Genomic DNA, 25,549 nt, shown 5'->3' with positions numbered 1-25,549 from the left:
TTCCTGGAGGAGGTGATGTCTAAGTACTGAAGGTCGAGCAGGTATAACCTGGGTGAACAGGAGGTGGAGGGGTGCCCCAGGTAGGAAGAGCGGCACGGGCAAAGGGGTGAGAGTGAGACGAAGCCGGTCCTTCGAGGAGGAACGGTGATCCGTCAGAGGTTGGGGCGGGGGTCTGGTCCGTGTAAGGTCCACACAGGCCAGGAGGCTATGCTTGGATTTTGCGGGGCAACCGCAGAGGGCTTGAGGGAAAGCAGTGATATGGCCATTCTGTCAGTGACAGCAGACACAGGCTCCACGGGGCAGGTAATGGGGTCCTTTGGCCTCTGCTAGGCCTCAGCTTGTCCATCTATAAAATGGATTCTCCCTTCATTCCGTTTTTCCTTTGTGGTAAACTAACACCCTCCCTTTCTGAGAAATGAGCTGGGGCTGGTCATAGGAAAGACAAGATGCCTACTTTCATCGGGGGGAATTTTCCCCTTCTGGAAACTTCTTTCATTATTATGATTACTAATTATTTGAAGCTTATTCATTTTGAGACAGAGAATGGGTGCACGCAAGTGGGGGAGGAGCAGAGAGAGAGAAAGAGAGAGCATCCCAAGCAGGCTCCAAGCTGTCAGCGCAGAGCCCGACGCGGGGCTCGAGCTCACGAACCCCGAGATCGTGCCCTGAGCCGAAATCGAGAGTCGGACGCTTCATTGACTGAGCCACCCAGGCGGCCCTGATTGTTTTTCTCCCAGAAGCTCCCAGTTCCTATCCTTTAAAGGTCTTGCTGAGGGAGAGAGAGCGAGCGAGGGGTTCTATGGTCTCTGAAGTTTTCAAAACTAGAAGGCAGCTTCTGAATAAAAGAATCCGGAGCTGCCTCTTCAAATGGGAAGCAATTGGGGTTCAGAGACATTGACTGCCTGCCTCAGGTTGCACAGCACGTCTGTAGCAGAAGCAGATGTCGGATCCCGAGCTCCGGTTCCCAGCCCGCACCTCTTGCCGCTGACCCACGCCGTCCCCATGTTCTCCGCTGAGGTTTGCAGTGAGGTCCTGGGAGGGAGGGAACCGTGTAGACGGAGTATATATATATGTTCCAGCCTCAGACTGGACCTGGCCCTCGGTTGGTGGATGTCAATATCATTTAATTAAAAAGTATATAAAAACCCGTAGATGCGAAAAGTCAGGGAAGCGATGCCACACGGGGGAGACGTGTACCCGTCGCTGGGACGAATCAGGATCTGCGCGGTGTTTTTCCTCCTCTTTGAGAGATCAAGTGACCAGCTCAGGGCAGCCCCGCTGATCGGAGACTCGCAAGGAGAGCCCGGACAGTAGCGGGTCGTGCTAACAGCAGGGCTATTTACTGAGCACTTACTACGTCCCAGGCACGTGAGCTTGGCGTGCGCTGTGTCACTTCATGCTTGCCACCTCCTGTGACTCCAGATGAGGACCCCGAGTCCCCTGGAGGTGGAGTCCTTGGCCCACGGTGGCAGACGGTGGTTCACGCGGGCTCACTCAAAGCCCTGCTCCCGTCTGCTCTTTCGTGATGCTTCTCAGGGTGGGGACACTTCCTCGTGTCCCTGGACAGTGTGCCCAAGGGCTGGTCCCCTGACCTATGTCAGAGCCACCTAGGACCTTGGTGAAACCCCAGTTCCTGCCCCTCGCCATCAGAGCCCCAGGTGGGGCTGGGAATCTGCGTGTTTCACACGAAGCCTGGAGATTCTGATGAGAAGCCCTGCCCTGCAAGGTGTGAGTGAGGCGTCTGTGCCCATGACGGCTGATGGTGTGTGAGCCCTGGCCCAGGACTCCTGGTCCTGTTCAGGCAGGACCCATAGAGCAGTGTGCAGAAAGGTCTGGTGGTGGAAGGAAAGAAGGAAGGGAGGAAGGAGGGAGGGAAGAAGGGAGGGAGGAAGGAAGGAAGGAAGGAAAGAAAGGGAGGGAGGGAGGAGAGGAGAGAAGAGGGGAGAGGAGAGGAGAGGAGAGGAGAGGAGAGGAGAGGAGAGAAAAAGAAAGAATATCTAAATATTTAAATGTCCTCCGCAGGGGAACAGATTCATGAATTGTGGTACCGGCACGTGAGGGACTACTATGCAGTGGTGAAAAATGAACGAATTAGATCTACGCACATACACGTGAAGCCATTCATATGAATGTTTTTATTTTATTTACTTTCTTTTACTTTTTAAAAGTGTATTTGTTTTTGAGAGAGAAACAGAACGAGGTGGGGAGGGGCTGAGAGAGAGGGAGAGAGAGACTCCCAAGCAGGCTCCGCCCTGTCAGCACAGAGCCCGGAGCCCGATGTGGGGCTCAAAGTCAGGAACTGTGAGATCATGACCGGAGCCGAGACCGAGAGTCGGACACTAGCTGACTGAGCCCCCCAGGCGCCCCCGTATGATATTGTCTCCAGTTTCCAGAACGAGACAAGTGAGGCACAGAGAGGTTAAATGACCAGGCCAACCTCACACAGCAAGCATGTGGCCCAACAGGGTTGGATCCCAGTGGTCCAGCCCGGTGCCGGGGCTCTGAGGCCATCACCCAGTGTCACTAACTGTCCTCAGAGAGCTTGGCACCAAGTGCCTGCTGGATGCTTCAGAGGAGGGGGTACTGGGCAGGGGGATTATTACCCCATCTTACAGATGGGAGGACAGAGGCCCAGCAGGGCAAAACTAGTAGCCTGAGGTCGCACAGGCAGCCCACTGCCAGCAATGAGGACCCGTCTGAGAAGCACATGCCCAGCACTTTGCTTGCAGCTGCCTGGGAGATGGGGATCATTGTCACCTCCATTTTGCAGAGGAGGAAACCGACACTCAGCAGAAAGGGGAGTAGGGACCCCAGCACTGTTGGACTCTAGAGCCCAGCTGTTATACTAGGAGCACAGGCTGGCGGCTGGCCTTTGGGGTCCCCCACCCCCGTGCTGGCTGCTTGCAGTTGGGGCCGGCTGGGGCCAGTGGCCGCAGCTGCCCTCCTCGATTTATGGGGACAGGGGCTTCACGGAGCCAGCACATATGGGCCGGTGACATCATGTCTGCTGGGGCCCCTTGAGGTCCAGCCCAGCTGCAGGAGCCTGGCTGGGGGTCCCAGATCCCTCTGGGAGGGGGGCCAGGTGGCTTTAGCAAGGTGGGCCACATTGGGGACGGCAATGACGAGGGGCCTGCACAGCTTCCTCCCGAGGGCCCGGCGCAGGGCTGGACGACAGAATACCAAAATGCACTGGATTCGGAGTCTGGCCGGCCCTGGCACTTAGCCTCAGAGGGCCTCTGGGCTGGCAGCTTCTCCTCGGAAGCTGTGGGGAGGGTGTATGACCGGCCTCGTCCCCTGCCTCAGGGCAGGGCGTGCAGAAGAGAGGGAGTTAATTGGTGACCATGCGCCTGGCCCCGGGCTGAGCCCACACGGAATCTGGCCATCTGCTGGGGGAGGCGGGTGCTCAAGTGGAGTCTTGAGGTCTTTCCGGCGGGGCTGGGATTGGTTGGGGTCTCACTAGTGCCCCTCACTCCTGCAGGCATCGCCTCCTGCCGTCAGGCTCCCTGCGTGTGGCCCAGGCCCAGGTCGGTGACAGTGGCCTCTACAGATGCACAGCCAGCAACCCTGCTGGGTCCACTTCTCAGCACTACATGCTCTGGGTGCAAGGTAGGGCCCGGGCTGGCAGCCGGGGTCTCGCCCACGGCCCCTCCCTTCCGTCCATCTTTCTTAGGCCTTCTCAGTGCCCTTCCCTGTTTGCAGGCCAGGCCCTGTCGCCTCTTCGTGGGGCCCTCCAGTGCTTCCTCCCCTCCCCTCGGGGTCCTCCAGCCCTGTATCTCCTCAGTCCCTATCTCCCTTCCCCTGTACCCTCGGATGGGGCCCCCTGAGAACAGAGGGCAGGGCCCAGGGTGGGCCTAGGGTGGTAAGGGTCAGAGGGGAACCCATGAAGGGGTTCTGGTTCCCGACTTGGCTGGGGCCCCAGGGGTGGACATTCCCCTGGATGTCTCGGTCCCGTCCACAGAGGCCAGCCATGCTGTCGCTCCCCCAGAGAGGCAGGGAGCTTATTAGCTTCAAAAGCCCCAGGGGATTACCAACGCTAGGGGCCAACCGACTGTGGCCCGCGGGCCATGTCTGACCCATTTCCTGTTTTCACATGGCCCACCGGTGAAAAACGGTATCCGCTTTTTTAAACGATTGGGAAAAAAACCCAAACAACATTTTTTGTGACGCGTGAAAATTACAGGAGATTCCGATTTCAGTGCCCGCAAAACCAGCGTTCTTAGAACCTGAGACTCGTGTCCGTGTGGTCTCTGGCTTCTCTCAAGCCACAGGGGCGAGTTGAGTAGTTGAGAGAGAGGCCATCTGGCCCGCAAAGCCTGAAATATTTACTCTCTTGCCCTTTATGGAAAAAGAGACCCCGATCTAAGCTAGCACCCCATCTTACAGGTGGATAGGCTGAGGCTCAGAGAGGGAAGGGGTGAAAGGTTTGCCGTGGGTTTGCGTGAGCGTATGAGAGATACGGCAGTGGCAGGGGGCGGGGGGGAGGGAGGGGTCTGGGTGGTGAGCAAGGCCCCAGAGTTAGGACCGGATGTGAGTCCTGACTCTGCTACCACTGACGGGCTGTGTGACCTTGGCCAGCCGCTTGGCCTCTCTGAGCCTTGGTTTCCTCCTCCGTAAACCAGGGGCCACAGTCACGCCCATCCCATAGCTGTCAGAAGGGGAAGCGTCACAGTGGAACCTGCTGTTGTTTTCAGCAGGTGTGAGGGGCGGGCAAGGCACGGGCACCCTCGTGCTCCTGGACACCGAGGTCCTGGGGTGGCCCAGGGAAGCGGCCTGGATTCCCGCTCAGACAGACTCAGGGCTGGGGCTGGCTCGGGTTCCTCTCAGCTGAGGGATTGGGTGACTCTGGTCAATCACCTGACCCTTCTGAGCCTCAGCTTCTTCATCTGCGAAATGGGCTTGGTATCACCAGCCCGGAGGAAGGACCGGAGTGGGACAGAGGAGATGTAAACGTGGAAGGAATGATGGCCCCCATCTCCCCCCAGCCCAGGGAAGGGAGGGAGCAGGAGTAGGGGGATGGCGGGGAGAGTGGGTGAGGAGAAAGAAGCTGGGAGAAAGGAGGAGGAGAAAGAAGCGATTTGCAATGAGAGCACGTGCGTTCAGGCGAAAGGCCGGATTCGATTCACTTTGGCGGGGACCACCTGGGGCATCCTGCTGCCCTTTCCTGACAAAAGGAGGAATGGTCAGCCTTAGGCTGCACCCTACAGTGATCCCTGCTGCTTGGCGATCCCCGGAAGTAAGGGCAGGTGGGTCTGGGCTCTGCGCCCCCCCACCTGGGGCCCCAGTGACTGGGATCCCCCTCCCCGGGGCTCTTCAGTGCCCCCTCAGGTGCAGCCGGGCCCGCGGGTCCTGAAGGTGCTGGCAGGAGAGATTCTGGACCTGAACTGCGTGGCCGAGGGCAGCCCGGAGCCCCGGCTAAACTGGTCCAAGGACGGGGTGGCCCTGCGGGGCGGGAGCCCCGAGGGTTCCGTCCACTTCTCGGCCATCCAGGCGTCTGACGCGGGGCTGTACCGCTGCGAGGCCTCCAACAGCGCCGGCGTGGATGCCTGGGAGCTGGAGCTCAAGGTGCTGGGTGAGTCTCCCCTGAACCCCCCCAACTCACCGCTCCGCATCCCCCCCACCCCCAACAGTAGCCTGGGCTTCTGAGAGTCTTTTTTATTTTTATTTATTTATTTATTTTTTTTTTTTTTTAATTTTTTTTTTTTTCAACGTTTTTTATTTATTTTTGGGACAGAGAGAGACAGAGCATGAATGGGGGAGGGGCAGAGAGAGAGGGAGACACAGAATCGGAAACAGGCTCCAGGCTCCGAGCCATCAGCCCAGAGCCTGACGCGGGGCTCGAACTCACGGACCGCGAGATCGTGACCTGGCTGAAGTCGGACGCTTAACCGACTGCGCCACCCAGGCGCCCCTCTTTTTTATTTTTAATGTTTATTTATTTTTAAAGAGAGAGAGAGAGACAGAGGATGAGCGGGGGAGGGGCAGAGAGAGAGGGAGACACAGAATCTGAAGCAGGTTCTGGGCTCCGAGCTGGCAGTGCAGAGCCTGATGCGGGACTCGAACTCACGGATGGACTGGGACTCGAACTCACGGATGGAGCTTCACTGACTGAGCCACCCAGGTGCCCCTGGGCCTCTGAGATTCTTAACCCCTTCCTTCCTCCTGGCCGCTAGCCCCTGAGGCGGTGGGAGTGTCCAGTGTGAGGGAGCCTTAGGTCAGCCTCGTGGGCACCCTCTCTGCTCCAGGGTGGCCAGAAGGTGCCACGGAGTCATGATCAAAGAGCAGGTGCCTGGGCCGAGACTCAGCTCCTTCCGTTTTCTGGCTGGACGACTGTAGGCCATTTACACTCTCTGACCCTCAGTTTTGTCCCTTGTGAAATGGGTCCGATAATAGCAAGGAGTCCGAGAGAATGTGTGAGAAGCATCCTGGTGCACGGGGAGGTCTGGTCTGGATCAGTGGTGCCGCATTTTTCATTATTACGAACGTAAGACAAACCCAGAAAGCCGCTGCTGGAGGGGAGCGCGGGGCAGGACCCTGCCAAGCCTCACCTCCCAAGCCCGTGGGGTCGCTCGTGGCCCTGGCGACCTCTCTGCGGGCCAGCCTGTGGGAGGTGGGGCTCGTGCCTGGCCGGGTTCTGGATGGGACGCCCTCTCCACCGGCCTGGGTGTAAGTGTGGCCACACTGCCTCTCCCCAGAGCCGCCGCACTGGGAGGCCGATGAGACCAGCGGCCTGCTGGAGAGAGTGGCGGGAGAGAACGCCAGTCTGCCGTGCCCTGCCAGAGGTGAGGCCGGGCCCCGGGGTGGGTTGGACTGGGAAACACTGTGGGCAATGCCCATGGGTTAGGGAGCGTTAGGGGGGTTCCTCACTCCCAGCCAGGCCACGCCAGACATTTTATCCTGCCGACGACCCTGTGGGATGGGTGTTAGCGTTAGCTCTCTTCTGTTAGGGGCAGTCTAGGCCCAGAGGGACTAAGCAACTTGTTAGAGGTCGCGCAGCCGGGAGGTGACCCACAAAGCGTGGTGTGGGTTGACCCCAGCCCCCTCTGCCTGGGAAATGTGGCAGCTGGGCTGAGGACGGCCCGAGGGTCCAAGGATTGGGGCTCAGTGCCCCGCCCCCACTCTTCAAGCCCGCCCCAGACTTTCTACCAGAGATGGACTCACGTGGCCCTAGGCAGACCACCCCTTGGGGTCAGCAGCATCCCGCGGGGCCAAGATAGATCCCTCTGTGGTCAATTGCCCCGCGCTGACCCCTGCTTTGGCCCTTCCAGGCCAGGTACCTTCTTGGGGCAGTTTATACCTTCTTTCTGAGCCTCTGTTTCCTCATCTGTACAGTGGGGTCATTCCAGGCCCTCCACGCAGGGCTGCTGTGAGGGCTCCGGGGGACAGCAGGAGTGTTAGGTCCCAGCACCGTGCCCGGCACATACAGGGGCTCAGGGCGATGTGTCGAACGAAGAGCCTCCCTTTCTGTCGGACCCGGTGGACCTCACTGCCTGCCCCAGCTGCTGCTTTTGGCTTCGGGCTCTTCTGTGGCGAGAGGGCCTGCCGTGTCCCCTGTGCGCGGGCGCTCTCCAGAAGGGTGGGTGTCTGGGTCTCAGGAGCAGGTGGCAGCTTACAGAAAGCCTGGCAGGAGACTGGAACCAGGGAGTTTGCTGGAACAGGCCTGACGGAGGGCCAGGTAGGAGGCAGGTGCTGGGTGGGAGCTCTGGGCACCTCAGGGGCTCCTTTCTGAGAACTGCCCCTCTGGAGGGGCCGTCGCGCCGCCCTCAGCCAGAGCGCCACCTTGTGCCTGTCGCTGGTAACAGCAAGCAGCCGTCTGGCGGTCTGGGAGCGGGGAGGAGGATCCCTGGCCAGTCAGGGGCTTGTCCTCTGCACCAGACTTCAGCGGAATCAGCATAACCCAAGCCCCCGCTGATAACCATGCCTGGCCTGCGCCTGCCCGCAGGCTGCCCTTGGCCTTCTCCCTTTCAAGCAGGTGTTTGCTGCTGGGCAGTGCTGGGCGCTGGCATTCACCAGCCATGTGGCCTTGGGGTCGGAGGGCTAAAGGAGAAAGTGCCCAGCCCGGCGCCTGGAATGTGGGAGCCCTGGTGCCTGCGGAGGGTGGCCCCGCCCGCCACCTCCTTGTGGGTGGGACAGAAAGGCCAGGAGCCTGGCCGCTGACTCGCTCTCTTGGCCCCCGTGAAGTAGGAGTGGGGAGGGGAGGGGAGTGGTTTTCAGCAACAGCCTGAGTCCCCTAGAATCTTCCGGGGCTGAGCTACAGGGCAGTTCTGTGGCTAGAGCTCATCCAGGGGAGAGACGTTTTGCCTGAAGAAAAAAAAAAAGATCCAGGGTTCAAGCCTCAGGCACAGAGGACGCGACGTGACGCAGGAGCACAGAGCAGGGTGGCAGGCGGAGGCCCAGCACGTGGGGCGGAGGGGCCAACGCAGGCAGAGCGGGCCCGGGTCCCCCACCTGGGATGCCCTGAGTGTGCCACGTCCTGACTGCCACCCACGTGTCCACCCAAATGGGGTGGCCCCCCACCATGGCTGTGGGTAGAGGAGTGGGTGAGACGGGAGAGTTCACGTCCACCCGGGGCCCCACGCTGCCTGGGAGGTGGCAGAGAGCGCGTGGGGTGTTGCGTTTGCCCGCGCGTGTTAGCCCACGTTGCGGTCCCGATGGCTGACGTTGGCAGAGCGCGATGGGGGAGACAGAGGTGCCCGGTGCCGTCCTGTGAGTTTGGGGAGTGCCCCCCCCAGGGAGGCCCCCCATCTGCACGCGGCTGGAGAAGGACGGAAGGTGGCCCAGGCCCCAGGGGACAGAGGGCTGCTCTTGTCCCAAGGTCGTAGAGCAGGTCAGCAGGGCTGGGGCTCGGGTGACCCCACGACCACTGGGTGCCGCCGCCTCATGGGCCTGAGTGGTGCTCAGAAGCCCGGGTCAGTCCCACAACGCCCATCTGAGGACCTCCGTATGGCCAGTGGCCCCAGATGGGTGCCGCGCACAGCAGGCGCGGTCGTTCACTTAGCGCCTCCTATGGGCCGGCACTGGGCTTGCAGCTGGGGGCACAGCGGGGAGTTAAAGCAAAGACCTTGGCCCCAAGGTAGACAAAAGAAACCTGAGTGAGTGCATCCTGTGCACGTTAGGAAGTTGGGGGTGACGGGCAAAGAGGAACGCGGGGCGGGTAACGGGGGCAGGAGTGCCATCCCACACAAGGCGGCCCTTCTTTGAGGAGGGAACCAGAAAGAGGGTTCTGGCCCCTCTCCTGTGGCCTTCAGGGCACTGGGAGACCAGCGGACCCCCAGCACGGGTGGGAGGCAGCAGGTGTGTGGGCCCCGAGGGAGCTGCTCCCGCCAGCCTAGGGGGCGAGGAGCTGCCCGGAGCCCCCCACGGGAGGGCCAGTGACATTTGCCCAAGGGGGGGCAGCGTGGGTGCCCCAAGGGGGGGGGCAGATTTCAGAGCGTTCATGCTGATGACTCCGTGCGCCCCGCCAGGGGTGCCCAAGCCGCAGGTCACGTGGCGGAAGGGCCCAACCTCGGAGCCCCTGCGTGGCCGGCCGGGCCTGGAGGTGCTGGATGAAGGCTCCCTGTTTCTGGCCTCAGTCTCGCCCACCGACAGCGGAGACTACGAGTGCCAGGCCACCAATGAGGCAGGCTCCACGTCCAGGAGAGCCAAGCTGGTGGTCTATGGTAAGCAGGGCCCCCAGAGTGGGGGCTGGCTTGTGCTCACTTACCCCAACGGCACCCCTTCCCCAGAGAGACCGCCATGGGGACAGTGTAAGGGGAAGGACCTAGAACTCCCTAAATGGCTTTTAAGGTGGTCTCATAGGTGAATTCATTTTACGTTTATTTATTTTTGAGAGACAGAGTGAGACAAAGTGAGAGTGGGGGAGAGGCAGAGAGAGAGAGAGGGAGACACAGGATCGGAAGCAGGCTCCAGGCTCCGAGCTGTCAGCACAGAGCCCGACGCGGGGCTCGAACTCACGGACCGTGAGATCACGACCTGAGCCAAAGTCGGACGCTCAACCGATTGACCCACCCAGGCGCCCCGGTGAATTCATTTTATAACAAGCACCAGTGGCAGGGGAGAGAGTCCCAGAGCAGGGAGAGCCTCCTATTCCGCCTGACCCTTTCCATGGTCTTGTGGGCAGAGGGAGGGGGCCCTTCCTCTTAACAGGAGTAGGGAAAGTTTTAACTGCTCCTGATGAGCCACCTCCCCCCTCCCCGTGACCAGCCATCGTGGCTCCCCGTATAACATCTTGCCTGGGAAATTTGTTATGAAGATTTACCCAAGCCCCGTCTTCAGAGGTTATGACTTGGGTCCCTCCCAGGTGACCATGACAAACAGGTTATAAGTAGACCCGGGTGGATCCGGGGGCTCCAGCATCTTGCAGAGCTGAATATCGGGGCGGCGTGGTGCCCGGGCACAGCTGGGGCGTGCGGGTCCCCGGGAAGGCTGCTCTGGCATTCCTAGGTCCACACGGCTCCCGGTGGCCAGATCGGGGACAGGCCCGGGGCCTCCTGGGACCTCAGGATCTGGGGAAGGGCAGGAGTTGGGACTGCCTGTCCAGGCCAGGAAGAGTGGCCCCCGTGGGGTCTGGGTAGCGGTGGCTGTCCGGAGAGGGGATGGTTTCTCCGCTTTTCTTTGCTCCCAAGTGCCCCCTAGCATCCGGGGGGACGGGCACAGGACCAATGTGTCAGGCATGGCCGGGCAGTCCCTGACTTTGGAGTGTGACGCGAATGGCTTTCCAGCCCCTGAGATCGTGTGGCTCAAGGATGGGCAGCCGGTGGGTGTCCTCTGGGGTGCCTGGGCTGTGGGTGGGATTTGGATAGGGACCTGGATGGGCTCCCGCACGGGCCGGGTGCGGCGGGGAGATGTGACAGGTGTTTTGGGGAGTGCAGTGGGCAGCGGAGGAAGCCTAGGGGGCTGCATGGTGGAGAGGGCACGGCACTCTTTTGGGAGTAAGAAGCCCCAGGTTCCGGACCCCTCTCATCAGCTCCCTCTGGCCTCCTCCACGCAGATTCCTGAGGCGGGTGGTCACCGCCTCCTGGACAAGCCGCGGGCCCTCCACTTTCCCAGGATCCAGGAGGGCGATGCTGGCCTCTACTCCTGCCGGGCAGAGAACCAGGCCGGGACTGCCCAGAGGGACTTCGACCTCCTCGTGCTCAGTGAGTGAGGCCTGAGCCCCTGCCCTTTGGCGCCGGCTGGGGAAGAGGAGATTTTGCCTGCTGAGAGCCGGGGGCCCATGACGGACACTCCATCCCTGTCCTCGCAGAGCCATCGGGGCAGATGTTAGATAGTCACGTGATCAACCACGTAATTAGTGTTGTGTTACGTGCTACAAAACGGTAGCATAAGCTGCGGAGAATGCACCAAGCAGGGTCCTGATCATCCAGGGAGCTTCGAGTCATGGACCGGAGGGGAGGGAAGGGCGCACCTGGGGACCCGCACAGACAAAGGCCCGCCCCAGGGCCTTTGCCTGTGCAGGGTTTGAGGACTTTCTGCCCCCTGCTCCCTAGTCCCTCCTTCCGTGACGGGAGCCGGGGCTGCCCAGGAGGAGGTGCTGGGCCTGGCCGGTGCAGGGGTGGAGCTGGAGTGCCGGACCTCGGGGGTCCCCACGCCCCAGGTGGAATGGACCAAGGACGGGCAGTGAGTGGTCTTCCTGGCAGGTGGGGGGTGGTTCCTCTGCCAGAGCCGGGCGCACGGGGGCAAGGAGCTTGGTGAGCACTGCAGGTGCCTCCCTCCAGGGCCCAGGCAGGGGTCAGCATGGGACACCTCTCACCCCAGCCTGGAATTCCCCAGGGGGCCCTCCTCTCTCCCTCCAGCAGCATTTTTTCATGACTCAGCCAGTCTTGCTTTTTGCTTTAAACTTCTTTTTTTTTTTTTAGGTAAAATTCACAAAACATCAAATCAGCCTTTCTGAAGTGCATGCTTCTAGGGGCATTTAGTACACGCACCGTGATGTGCACCGCCACCTCTGTCTAGTTCCGGAACATTCCATCGCCCCAAAAGGAGACCCCCATACTCCCCAGCCCCTGGCGACCACTCATCTGCTCGCTGTCTCTGTAGATTTACCTAGATTTCATGGAAATCCCATGCAGTCGTACGGCGGGGGGCCTTTTGTGTCTGACGTGTCTGAGCGCTCAGTTCACAGGGTCCACCTGGGCCACAGCAGGTGTCAGTACAGGCACACGTCCGGGCTGTCGCGGGTTTGGTTCCGGAACACCGCAGTGAAGCAAATATCGCGATAAAGCAAATCAGACAACTTGCTTGGTTTCCCAAGAACAGTTAGGTTTACACTCTAGTCTGTTGAGTGTGTAAAATACTTACACAGCATACGTACTTTAATTAAAAGATAGTTTAAAAACATAGCTCATCGCAGGGCGCCTGCATGGCTCGGTGGGTTGAGCGTCCCACCGAGACTCAGGTCGTGATCTCACGGTTCGTGAGTTCGAGCCCCGCGTTGGGCTCTCTGCTGTCAGTGCGGAGCCTGCTTCGGATCCTCTGTCCCCCTCTCCCGACCTCTCCCCGGCTCGCGCGCTCTCTCAAAAATAAATAAACCTTAAAAAAAAAAAAAAAAAAAAGCGTATTGCTGAGAAAATGCTAACCATCATCTGGCCTCTCAGCGAGTTGTAACCCCGTGCAACAAACGTACGTTGTACATCACGGCGTATCAAATATAACGAAGAAGTTTGAAATATTGTGAGAATGGCCACGATCGTGACGCGGAGACACGAAGTGACCAGACGCCATTGGAAAAATGGCACCGACTGGCCTGCTTGAGGCACGGTCGCCACAGACCTTCAGTTTGTCAGAAATGCAGTATCCGCCTATGCGTGACTGCTTTCAAGGGCTGAATAACAGTCCATGGTAGGGATCGGCCACTGTTTGTACCCACCCACCTTTCGGCGACCGTGAACCTTCCAGATTTGCTTTTCACAAGTGGCAAGCCCGCCTCTCTGCGGTCGGGCCCTGCTTACTGGCGGCGTTTTCTCGACCCAGGCCCATCCCTCCGGGAGACCCTTATGTCCAGCTGCAGGAGGACGGCCAGGTTCTCAGGATCCCCAGCAGTCACCTAGGGGACGAGGGGTGGTACCAGTGTGTGGCCTTCAGCCCCGCCGGCCAGCAGGCCAAGGACTTCCGCCTCAGGATGCACGGTGAGCCCGGCCCCCACCACGGGCTGCCCACTTCCCGGAGGGAGGTCCTAGGGGAGCAGCCCCGGTCCAGTAAAATCTGGGGCGAGGGCCCGGGAATCTGGCCCGGCGCTCCCAAATCCCATCATCCCCATCCCCAGCTTTGCGAGCTTTGCTACTCCTAATCCTGCTTGGGGTTGATCATTTCTGCCCCTGTTTCTTTAAATCGACTCCGTTTACTTTATACGGAAAGACACTCATTTAAAAGGATATTTACTGTCTCGAGTGTAGGTGGGAAGTCAGGGCCACTTGGCCTTCGGGGAGGAAGCCGTGAGAACAGATACAGCAGAAGAGCACTGATACAGGGAGTGCTAGAAGGGTTAAGTACACAGTCTATCCAAGCGCGCCTTGCCGTCTGTTGTAATCAGGATGGAAGGGGTTTGGGAAGGGCGGAGCCGTCCGTTCTCAGATGCGGTGCTATTTGGTGCTGTGCCCACGTGCTCCCAGGATCGCCGTGGGTGTCACTAGCAGTGAACCCCTGATTTAGGCCTGACCCTCATTTTACAGACAGGGAGACTGAGTCCCAGAGAGGGGAGTGACCTGTGCCGGGTCACGCAGTGAGTTAGAGGCAGCGTGCATCCAAAGCCCGGATCTGTGGCCCCCGCCGCCAGCATGTCCCAAGAGGCCTCTCCCGTCTGTCCCCAGATGCCCACTCTCCCCGCCCCCCCCCCCACACACACACTCCACACCCTGCAGGAGCCAGTGACATGGGGTGGGTGGGACGCCAGCGGCCTTGAGGAGGCTCCCTGTGACCAGCATTTCCTATTGTCCTCAGCCCCTCCTACCATCTGGGGCTCCAACGAGACGAGCGAGGTGGCTGTCATGGAGGGCCACCCGGTGCGGTTCCTGTGCGAGGCCCGAGGAGTGCCCACTCCCAACATCACCTGGTTCAAGGACGGGGTCCCTCTCCCGCTCAGCGCTGAGGCCGTCTACACCAGGGGCGGCCGGCAGCTGCAGCTGGAGAGGGCCCGGGGCTTGGATGCTGGCACTTACACCTGCAAGGCCAGCAACCCTGTGGGGGTCGCGGAGAAGACCACCAGGCTGGAGGTTTATGGTGAGCGGTGGGCAGCTGGGGTGGGCAGTGGGGGAGGGGGTGGTCTGAGCCATGGCGGCCCGGTCTTCAAAAGTCGCCGAGGGAAGTGGCCAGAGGTACAGGGTGATGAGACTGAGGCCAGGGAGAAGGGCCATCTCAGCTTGAACAACTTCCTTCTCTTGGACAGGCGAGGATGCTGAGGCCAGGGGCGGAAGGGCCTGTCTGGGGGCCCAGGCAGAGCCCAGGGGAGAATCTAGGTGTCCCTCAGGGGGAAACGCTTTTCCGTGCCCTTCAGTGAATAATTAACTGCTCTGCGATAATCACTCACTGTGAGCCGGGGCTCCTGGGGCTTTTCATAGCATCGGCTCATTTAATCAGGGTTCAGGGGCCTGGGCCCTTGTCGCCCTGGGTCCCACTCAGGTGTTCTCTGGGGATGAGAGACTGGCCGAGGGTCACTTGCTAGGACGTGATGGGACCCTGTTCATGGTGAGGGGAGCAGGGGTGGGGGGGGTGGTTCTGACCGTAAATCTTGTGCTGTTTACTCGGGTGTAGACCCAACGTGAGGGGCTGGGCTCTTAGAATGCATGGAGAGGGGAGGAAAATCCAAGTGTAGGTGGGCAGGGATAAGAGTCTGAGCAGGTGAGGTTTGAGACCCAGAATGCAGGCCAGTGGCGTCATCCTGGCCCCTCGAGAGGATTCCGCTCCGGAGTTCCGGCCCCCAAAGATGAGGGGGGCCTGGGTGCTGGGCTGTGTGGGGTCCACGGGCATTCTCTGAGTCCCCGGCTGCCAGCTCCAGGACTCTCCTTTGGGGATCGGGGGACCTCCTGGGAATTGAATGGAAAACATGTGCTTAAAATTTTCAAAGGGGCTTGTGACCCAAACAAGGTTGAGAAGCTCGTCCCAGGCAGTTGTCCCCCACGTCCCCTGGTGAGGACTCCGTGGTCTCAGCAACTTGGGGGCCCTCCTCAGGGGGAAGAGAGAAGTCCCCCTCTGGCTATCCCCTTGGCCATCCAGGGCTGAGCCCCCACAGACCAGGCCCTCTGGGCTCGGCTCGCCCCAGGCATCCGCTTCCTCAGACCAGGGAAGGGACTTGAGGGGGCAGTCGTTCTGGTTTTGGGCCCTGGGGAGCCCGTCACTTAGAATTCAGCAGATACAGAGCCCTACTGTGTGCAGATATTCAGACACACACCGACAAGCTATTTATTCCGCTCTTGGTGAGCCCGCAGGGGTGGTGGGAATCGAGGGAAGATACAAGCAGCGGTGAGCCGTGGGGGGCCGGGGGGGGGGAGTGGGGTGCGGGGAGGAGATGCGGCCAAGGGGCAGAGGAGGGAGAGAAGGCTTCCAGCCAGGGTCTGGGGAGGCTTCCTGAAGGAAGTGACATCTGAACAGGGGGTTTCGGCTAGCGGAGGCGAGGGAGGAGGCTGTTCCCATGGGGTGGGGTCGGCGAGGGGCTTGAGCTGGCCCGCCGGGCGGGGAGCAGACCCGTGTCCCCCTCTGGTCCCTGAGCGGCCCTGTGCGTCTTCCCTAGTCCCGCCCACCATCGAGGGCGCTGGAGGAGGACCTCGTGTGGTGAAGGCTGTGGCTGGGAGGCCCTTGGCGCTGGAGTGTGTGGCCAGGGGCCACCCGCCCCCCGCCCTCTCCTGGCACCACGAGGGGCTGCCTGTGGCCGAGAGCAACGAGACGTGGCTGGAGGCGGGAGGCCGTGTGCTGAGCCTGGAGAGCCTGGGGGAGGCGTCCGGAGGCCTGTACAGTTGTGTGGCCACCAGCCCCGCCGGGGAGGCTGTTGCGCAGCACTCCGTGGAAGTGCAGGGTGAGCCTCGGTCTGTCCCCCGCCTCGGGCCACCTGGGCTGCAGACCCCTCCTCCTACACCCACTGTGCGTGGGTCCCTGCGGGCCTCCCGGAGGGTTGCGAGGTGGTGAAGTGCCCGGGAGGCGGACGCCTGCGCCCATCTGGGCTGGAGGTCCTGCAGGGCCACAAGGGGGCGGGCTCGAGCTCGGAATCGTGGTTCCTGTTCCCGCTGGGGACCCCGAGCCGGTGACTTGGGACGGGACCCCACTCTGCCTTCCGGGTGCTCCCGGTCAATGGGACAGACGTTGATCAAGGACTCCCGGAGGCCCAAAGCTGGGCTGTGGGCTTGGTTCCGGGGTCGGCTGGGGTGGGGTGGGGCCTTTTCGCCTGCTCTCTTGCCTCCGAAGGACACTTCTCAGGCATCAACTCTGGGCTGGGCGTGGTGCCAGGGATGAAGCAGGGATCAAGGCAGACGAGACTCCTGAGCTGTCCGTCTGGTGGGGAGACAGACAGGCCAAGCCTGCGGGGAGGCCGGGGGGACCACTCACTCACTCTGTCTTGGGGGGTCCTGGAAGGCCTCCTGGAGGAGGAACCATTTCTGGGGGACCTGAAGGGTGAGGTGAGGTCTGGGTCTTGCTGTCGGGGTGCTGGGGACTTGGGTTCGCTCAGCTCCAAACACCCAATGGTGGGTCCTGCCCACAGTGCCCCCGCAGCTCCTGGTGGCTGAAGGCTTGGGCCAGGTGACCGCCCTCTTGGGACAGCCCCTGGAACTTCCCTGCCAGGCCTCGGGCTCCCCAGCGCCCACTCTCCAGTGCGTATGGGGCGGCGGAGGCCAGCGCCGGGGGGGGGGGGGGGGGGGGGGGGTTGGGTCAGGCAGAGTGCATGCTGGGGGGTCGGTGGGGATGGGAGACCCTTCCCCTTCCCCGGAGTACGAAGCAGGCCGCCGAGCCAGGGAGGTCCCGGCCAGCCTGACTTGCCTGGCCTCAGGCTGACCTGTCCCCACCCTCCTTAGGTGGCTGCAGAACGGCCGCCCCGCCGAGGAGCTGGCTGGGGTGCAGGTGGCCTCAGGGGGGGCCACGCTGCACATCGACCATGTGGAGCTGGGCCACGCGGGCCTCTTTGCCTGCCAGGCCACCAACGAGGCGGGCACTGCCGGGGCTGAGGTGGAGTTGTCCGTGCACGGTGAGGGGGCGTGGGCAGCCTGAGACACCGGGCTAGGGGGGTGGGGGCGGGGGAGGGGGAGCAGGGGGGCCATGGCCATCCGTGCCCTCGTAGGCCTGCCGGACGAGGGAAGGGCACAGGGCTGGTCTTTTCCCAGACGGCGTTTCTGGACTGGGCTTTCCCGCTCCCCAAAGAGACACCGTTGTGAGAGGCTGGCCTCGGCTGCTTCCACGCTTGTCACATGTCCAGTCCACAGGCCCCCGCTCGCCCCCTCCCAGCCCCACCCTCTCTGCTCTGGCTCTCTCCACGCCAACCGCGCCGGGCTTCATTCCGTTCTTTAAATACATCCGCTTTCTCACCTCCACGCCTGCCCATTCGGTTTCCCCTGCCTGGAATATTCTCCCTCTTCCTCTTCGCCTGCCCAGCTGCTCCCTATCTCTCAGGCCCGTCCTAAAGCACCCCTTCCTCCAGGAAGCCCTCCTTGATTCCGCCGTGGTTCTAATCTGCAGTGCCTAGCCCGTCGTGGCCATACCTACCACCCACTGTCTTAAAATGGCTTGTTTGGCTGTCGAGCTCCACGGCCCAGCTCTGGGAGCTCTGGCAGGGCAGCGCAGTTAGCCGCTGTTCTCTGCTATACCCCCGGGCCTTGTACCGAATAGATGCTCAACGCACGTATGGATGGGTGGATGAAGGGTGGATGCATAGATGGGAGAATTCTAAAGGGAAAGACCTGCTTTACTGGCTCCTGGTCTGGTGCTCTCCCCCTAAGCCAAGCATCCCTCGGGTTGAGCGGGTGGAGGCCAGAGGCCAGCCCCGTAAGGACACTCCCTATTCTCCAGGCATTGAGGGGGTGGCTGGATACTCACTGCGCCCCTCCTGACCCTGACCTGGACCCTCCCTGCCTCTCTCCCTGCCCAGAGCTCCCACTGGTGGCCATCGTCGGGGGCGACAATGTCACAGCCCCTTTCCTGCAGCCTGTGACCCTCCAGTGTGTGGGGACTGGGGTGCCCACCCCAAGTCTCCGCTGGTGGAAGGATGGGGTGGCCCTGGCAGCCTTGGGGGGGAAGCTGCAGGTACGTTTAGGGGCCCCAGGGCTGGTGGGGCAGCTGGGCGCGGGTGGAGGGGCCACTTTTTAGGGATCCTGGTGACCCTATACGGGCCCTGGCAGCCTGGGAACAGGATGAGTACTGGGTGATGGGCCTGAAGAGGGGAGGGAAGTCGGAGGGGCATAGTCGGGGCAAGGGGAGCATCCCGGGAATCTGAATGCATAGCTTAGGGCTCCACCCCCGGAGCCAAACTGTCCCCTGGACTCCCTTCTCCTGCCCCTGGGCTCTGCAGCGACCCACTGCTCACTGTGTCCCAGCATCCCTCTGACCACCCTAATAGGGCCCCGTGTTCCCCATGGCACACACGCGGCCGTCCCTCCTCCCCCTCCAGATCGAGAAGGTGGACCTGAGGGATGATGGCGTCTACACTTGTGTCGCCACTAACCTGGCTGGGGAGAGCAAAAAGGACGTGGTTCTCAAGGTTTTGGGTGAGGACGGGGGGCGCCGGACGGTGGGGACGTGAGGGCCCTCGGGGCCGCCCTGGGCGGGCAGGGAGCAGGGGATTTTAAAAACATAGCACGTCCTCATCTGCACGCCTATTTACTTTTGCTTCCTCCGTTCATCCTCGGGTTCGTTTCCGTCCTCGCGTGCGTGCGCGAATCCCAGCTCTTGTCACTTTTCCCGGCTGCCTAACTTTCCACGTCTCTACTGTGCCGGCTCGCGGCTGTTCCCACAGAGCTGGGCGCTGGGGTCTTTCCGGTTGCGGAAAGGTGGCAGCCTGGTGCCTTTGTCCTCATGCCGGTTCAGGAGTGGGGTTCCTCGGGCAGAGGACGGGAGCCGTTGGGGGCTTTTATGGCCCAGGACCCTTCGGGGAGGCTGGGGAGGGCTATCGGGCATGACCGAGGGGAGATGGGCCGAGAGGAGCCCAGAGCCCACATCCACCAAGACGGGGCTCTGCTCGTCTCCCCTAGTGCCCCCCAACATCGAGCCCGGCCCGCTGAACAAGGCAGTGCTGGAAAATGCCTCGGTAACCTTGGAGTGCCTGGCTTCGGGTGTGCCCCCTCCTGGTAAGACCCCTCCCCTTGGCTGAAAGCCATCCCAGCCAGGCCCCAACTCCCCATCTAATGAGGCCGGCCAGCGCCCCAGGCACCGCCTGGGCTGTGGACAAAACAGGGAGGGATCCGTAGGACCTTCCCCTATTTCTCGAATGTTCCTCTCTTCTCAATGTGTCGGTCACTGCCGGGGCCCAGGGCCTTTGCACTGGTGTCTGAAGCAAGCGAGGCTTCTGTTCAGAACTCGTGATTTCACAGGGCCGCCCTGGGGCCGGGGGCAAGGACCGGGACCTCAGAGTCGCCGTCTGTCTGGGGCTCTTGTCTAGAGCTTGGGGCTACGGGGCGTGAGTGTTCGGCGGACGGGATGAGCTCTGGCAGGATGTAAGGAGGCCAAGGCTGCAATTGGTCCGTGCTTGTGGGGCTGAGGACTCAGAGCGTGCCATGATTCCCTCTGCCTCGTGAGTGGTCTCCTGGCAGGGAGAGGAGTTGAGGGCAGCTGGGCTGGCTTTGACTCTCCTTGCTCCTGGCAGCCCCAGCCTCCATCCCATGGAACTTCCCCTCTGCCTTCTGCCCTGTCTCAGACAACCCTCCCTTGTTCCAGCCCCAGCCTTCTTCCTGGAAAACTCTGGCTTTCTCCAGTGCCTGACATAAAGGCACACCATGTGGCCACCCTGGCCGCCTTTGATGGGTGCTCACGACACAGGCACAGCCTGAAGGGCGGGCAGGACTCCTTGCATCTCTCTTCTCTCCCCCAGATATCTCCTGGTTCAAGGGCCGCCAGCCTGTCTCAGCCCGGAAGGGAGTGACAGTGTCAGCTGACAGGAGAGTTCTCCACATTGAGCGGGCACGATTTTCTGATGCTGGGAGCTACCGTTGTGTGGCATCCAATGTGGCAGGCAGCACGGAGCTGCAGTATGGGCTACGGGTCAATGGTGAGCTGCCCTGGGACTAAAGGGGTCCTTGTCCCAAAAGTAGTCCCTGTATTTATGTGTCTGTCAGTCTGTCCGTCCGTCCATCCTTCCACCCATCCATCCATCCATTACCCGTGCATCCATCCGTCCATCATCGGTCCATCTACCCATTATCTATCATCCGTCCATCCATCGTCCATCCATCCATCATCCATCCAGCTACCCATCCATCATCTATCCTTCCATCCATCACCCATCTATCCATCCATCCATCCATCCATCCATCATCAATCCATCTGCCCATTATCAATCCATCTGCCCATTATCTATCATCCATCCATCCATCCATCCATCATCCATCCAGCTACCCATCCATCATCTGTTCCTTCCATCCATCCATTACCCATCTATCCATCCATCCATCATCCATCCATCTACCCATCCATCATCTATCCTTCCATCCATCCATCCATCCATCCATCCATCCATCCATCATCAATGTACCCATTATCTATCACCCATCCATCCATCCATCATCCATCCATCTACCCATCCATCATCTATCCTTCCATCCATCACCCATCTATCCATCCATCCATCCATCATCCATCCATCTACCCATCCATCATCTATCCTTCCATACATCCATTACCCATCTATCCATCCATCCATCATCCATCCATCTACCCATCCATCATCTATCCTTCCATCCATCCATCCATCCATCCATTACCCATCTATCTATCATCCATCCATCTATCCATTATCTAGCCATCCATCCATCATTCATCCGTTATTCATCCTTTTATGTAACCATCCATTCAATCCTTTGCCCATCCACCCGTCTAACTATCTATCTGTCCATCTACTTACCCATCCATCCGTTCCTCCATTTATCTGTCTTCTGTCCAACCACTTTTATTGAGTACATCCTCTGGGGCGGACCTTGGGGCTATAGCCCCAAGGAAACAGACCCAGGGGCCTTCTGTCTAGTGGAGAATACAGTAGTTACACAGTCACCCAGTATCCTACCTTCTGAAGATTGTGATAAGAGTTAGTAAAGAGGAGGTATGACCCAGTGCCTGGAACTGGGGCACTGACCTGGCCTGGGGAGTCCCAGAGGTGTCTTTGACAGTTGGATGCCTAAATGGAGACCACCTGCCAAGGGCTGACGCTGCAGAGATGTGGGGAATTATGGGAGCTGGAAGGAGGCTGGGGGCCAGGAGCTTACCGGACAATGGGAGGAGGGGACGGGGTGGTGCAGGTGGCCAGATGGAGGCTGGGGAGGCAGAGCCTTTATGCCAGGAGCAGTAGGTGGCTGGGCAGGAGGCTGGGACCCTGGGCATCGTGACCGTGACCGTATCTCCCAGATACCGTTGAGTCTTCTGACCATTTTCCGCCCTCGAGGGGCTGCCTGCCAGATAGCTTTTCATCTGATACCTCGGCATTGGGAAACAAACTTCCCAGAGGTCGCCCCCTGCCGTCCACATCCTAAGCACCTGTGCTCACCGGAAGACCCAAGTTCAAGTGCTATTTGTCACTTTCGAACTGGTCAGCCTTGGCCATGACTTACCCTCTCTGAGCCCCCGGTTCCCGTCGGTGGAAGCCCCCTCATGGTGGGGTCAGGATGCGAGGAGCACCCGTGCTGGGAGTGGCGTCCCTGTGCTTTTGTTTGTGGCCGTGTGCCCCGTGGGGTGGCCCGGCCAGGGGCCCTGCTGGCTTCGCCCCCAGTGGGGCTCACCCTGGGCCCTGCGTTGTCCCCCGCCCTGCAGTGCCTCCACACATCACACAGCCACCCAGCCTGCCAGGCCCCGTGCTGCTCGGCGCCCCGGTCCGGCTGACCTGTAATGCCACTGGAGTCCCCAGCCCCACGCTGCTGTGGCTGAAGGATGGAAACCCCGTGTCCACCGCAGGGGCCTCTGGCCTCCAGGTCAGGCTGGGCAGCCCTGGGTCACCTCTCCGGTGCCTCAGGAGGTGCTGGGAGCAGAGGTCGGGCCCCGGGAGCTCCGAGGCGAGGGACGAGCCGCGGCCGCCGAGGGTGGTCGGCTGGCGGGAGGAAGGAGAGCCTAGAGACCCGTGGATTCCAGAAACACGATACGTGCCGCCAGTGTGAGCCGTATATGTAGTTTCGGGCTTTCTGGTGACTACGTTCAAACGAGTAACGAGAAATGCACGAAAGCAGTTTCAGTAAAACATTTTAGTTAAGCTAATCCAGCCAAAAAATCCATGATCAGTATGGAAATTATTAAGGCATTTCCCAGGGTTTCTTTTTGTTCCAACTCTTTGCAGTCCGTTGTGTCTTGTCCCCTTGGGGTTCAGCCCCATTTCAAGGGCTCCGTAGCCACAGCCCGGCTCTAGAGGGAGCACCGATGTAACTCGTCCACCAGCCGGCGGAGGTCCCGAGGCCTGGGGACAGCTCACGGCTCCCCCGCATTGTGGGGGGGGCTCTGGGGTCTGGGGCAGGCTGCCCAGGGGTGCCCAGCAGCAGGGCCAGCATGGGAATGTGTGGGTGCTGCCGTGCGTAGCTTGACGTGGGCTTCCTTCTGGGGACACAGGTCTTCCCTGGGGGCCGGGTCCTCACCCTGGCCAGCGCCCGGGCCTCCGACTCTGGCAGCTACTCGTGCGTGGCCGTGAGTGCAGTGGGCGAGGACCGTCGGGACGTCGTCCTGTACGTCCACAGTGAGTCTCAGGCTCGGGATGCTGCCTGGGCTCGGCCGGGGGCTCAAGAAGGTGGGGCTGGGGGCGTCCCTCCCCAAACCACATCCAAAGCGGGGTGGCGGAGGGGGCGCGCCGGCCTGAGACCGTGGCTGCCTTCGTGGGGGCGTCAGTTGGAGGTGAGCTGCTCCCCCGTCGCAGACAGGGAGGCAGGTGAGTGGCCCGCACAGCCAGGAGCTCGTGTTCGGGGAACAGGTGGAAGGAACACGACGTGGCAGGGAGAACCCCGGGCCGAGTCAGGAATCGGATGTTCTCACGGTCCTCGATCAAAGGGGTAACTGCTTTCGGGGAACATTTAAAAATTTTAAAAACTTTAAAAAAAGGTTTTGTTGTTTTGTTTTTCTAGATTTTTTAAGTTTAGTTTGGAGAGAGAGACAGCATGAGCAGGGCAGGGGCAGAGAGAGGGGGGCAGGGAGAGAGAGAATCCCAAGCAGGCTCGCACCTAGAGCCCCACGTGGGGCTGGAATCCACAAAACCGTGAGATCGTGTCCCGAGCCGAAACCAAGAGTCAGACCCTTAACCAATCGAGCCACCCCGGGGGCCCCAAGACACTATGTTTCTAAAAGAATTTGAGATCATCGTAAATTCACATGCACTTGTAAGGATTAGTACAGAGAGATCCTGGGTCCCCTCTGCCCAGTGTCCCTCGACAGAATCCTCCTGTAAAGCACACAGCCACACGTGGGGGTATCGACGTGGCTATGCGTCACCATCCTGCTCAGATTTGGGGGCCTCCTCTTGGAGCAGGACTGGGAAGGTCCTTACGGGGAGGATGAGAGGCCACAGCTCGGGCCGGAGGGCCCCTCCCAGCGCTGACCGCCCCCCCCCCCCCCATGCCCTGCTGTTTGCTCCTGGCTGCCGGAAGTGGCCGGGCCTGACCCCGGGCCTGGCGTCCTGCCGGCCCCACCCACGTGCCTGAGACCCCTCTCCTGCCCCCTCCCGCAGTGCCCCCAAGCATCCTCGGGGAAGAGGTGAACGTGTCCGTCGTGGCCAACGAATCCGTGGCCCTGGAGTGCCGAAGCCAAGCTGTGCCCCCTCCCGTGCTGACCTGGAAGAAAGACGGCCGCCCCCTGGAGCCGCGGCCCGGCGTCCACCTCTCCACAGACAAGGCCTTGCTGGAGGTGTGCAGGGCAGGGCCTGGGGGGGCCCCTACGAGATCAGTTCAGCTCAGGGTGACCCAGCGCCCGGGGCACATCCTCCTGACCTGGTCAGAAGCTGCTGCAGGGCCCTCGCTCGGTCCCCACAAAGCCGAGCCTCTCGCTTTTCACCTGTTTTTTACTCCTTCTTCCAAAGCCTCCTGGCCTTTGGGGATGGGAGCCCTTCGTCGGGCCTCTGGCCCAACAAGGGAAGGGTCGATGAGGGCCGGGGACTGTGGGGACCGCAGCCTGGATTTAAATGTCAGTTCCACCTCCTCCTGGCTGGGCCGCCTCAGGCAGTGTCTCGACCACACCGGCCTCCGGTCCGTCACCCGTAAGCACATCGGTGCTGCTCTTCTGGGGTGGCTGGAGTTCAAAGCCAGCCCCTCGAATGGCTCATCCATGTCCGCTAGGAGAGGGGAGGTACTTCTCCAGCTGTTGGGGAGAAACTTCCACTCCAGCCTCTTCCTCCTGCTCCCACCCCTCTACACCTTGTGATGTGATCATTCCCAACTCTGAACACCTCATTTTGGTTTCCTGTACCCACAACTTAGCTTCGTCACCTCCTCTGTCAGGATCTGACCTCTGAGGACGGGACCGACCCCCGCCCCCCACCCCCCGCCGCCCAATCCTTCTTCATTTTCTACCTTCCCTTCTGGTCTGCTTTGTTGGACTTTCCAAAGAGGCCGGGAGCAGATTACAGGCTGGAGAGGGGCTGACCCAGCCACACGCAAACCATCCTTAGCGGGGCTGGGGTGTGGATGTGAAGTGGGGTGAGGCGGGCAGGGCTGCCATCTGGGGAGCCCAGTCCCCGTGCCGGCCCACGTCAGGCCACCACAAGCTGTGGCTTCTGGAAACGTCACGGTGCACCAGGTAGGGGAGGTGCTATCATTGCCCCCAGGTTCCAGGTGGGGAGGCTGGGGCGCAGTGAGGTCAGATGACCTGCCCAAGGTCACACAGTCTGTTCAGGGGTGACCCCATCCCGGTGCTGCCCCCGCTGATGGCTCATTCTTGCTTTCGGCCAGGTGAGCAGAGCAGAGGTGGGGGACGCAGGCCGCTATACCTGCGAGGCACTGAACCAGGCGGGCCGCTCGGAGAAGCACTACAACCTGAATGTCTGGGGTGAGGGTCTCGGGGGCTGGGCTGGGGTCCCTCCCCTGTCCCTGCCGTGGCTGGCTCTCATGCCCCCAGAGGAGTGCTGCCTCCATGGTCCCGGGATCCAGGCTTTTTCTGTTCCCCGCCCTTGTCCCTTCCCGGCCCAGCACCTACCTCATACGCCTCTCTGTTCTCCCCCAGTGCCTCCTCTGTTCCCCTCGAGGGAACCCCGCATCCTGACCGTGACCGAAGGGCACCCCGCCAGGCTGTCCTGTGAATGTCGGGGCGTCCCCTTCCCTAAGATCTCCTGGAGGAAGGACGGTATGGTTGCCTCCCTCGCCCAGCCCCGCCCTGGGTGCCCCCCACAGTGGAGGGCTGCTCCTTGCCCTCGCTGGGTGCCCCCCCCGCCAGAGCCTAGCTGAAACAGAGACGGGTGGGCTTCTGACACTGG

At 61.0% G+C, this 25,549-nt stretch overlaps 1 protein-coding gene across 1 annotated transcript in view; it reads left to right on the top strand.

Annotated features, from left to right (window-relative positions):
- HMCN2 (hemicentin 2) overlaps positions 1–25,549 on the top strand; it is a 145,772-nt gene that overhangs the window by 66,968 nt on the left and 53,255 nt on the right. The window contains 21 exon segments of the mRNA XM_058693812.1: positions 3,479–3,606; positions 5,315–5,569; positions 6,693–6,779; positions 9,462–9,656; positions 10,623–10,753; positions 10,988–11,135; positions 11,487–11,616; positions 12,970–13,124; positions 13,936–14,214; positions 15,722–16,003; positions 16,685–16,793; positions 16,995–17,164; positions 18,062–18,216; positions 18,581–18,677; positions 19,161–19,256; positions 19,997–20,173; positions 21,925–22,082; positions 22,708–22,831; positions 23,813–23,988; positions 25,029–25,125; positions 25,300–25,419. Of these exon segments, the coding sequence (XP_058549795.1) occupies positions 3,479–3,606; positions 5,315–5,569; positions 6,693–6,779; positions 9,462–9,656; positions 10,623–10,753; positions 10,988–11,135; positions 11,487–11,616; positions 12,970–13,124; positions 13,936–14,214; positions 15,722–16,003; positions 16,685–16,793; positions 16,995–17,164; positions 18,062–18,216; positions 18,581–18,677; positions 19,161–19,256; positions 19,997–20,173; positions 21,925–22,082; positions 22,708–22,831; positions 23,813–23,988; positions 25,029–25,125; positions 25,300–25,419 (3,269 nt within the window).

The sequence above is a fragment of the Neofelis nebulosa genome, chromosome 12, assembly GCF_028018385.1.
Source record: "Neofelis nebulosa isolate mNeoNeb1 chromosome 12, mNeoNeb1.pri, whole genome shotgun sequence".
Classification (NCBI taxonomy): Eukaryota; Metazoa; Chordata; class Mammalia; order Carnivora; family Felidae; genus Neofelis; species Neofelis nebulosa.
This window is presented reverse-complemented; position numbering and strand designations above follow the sequence as displayed.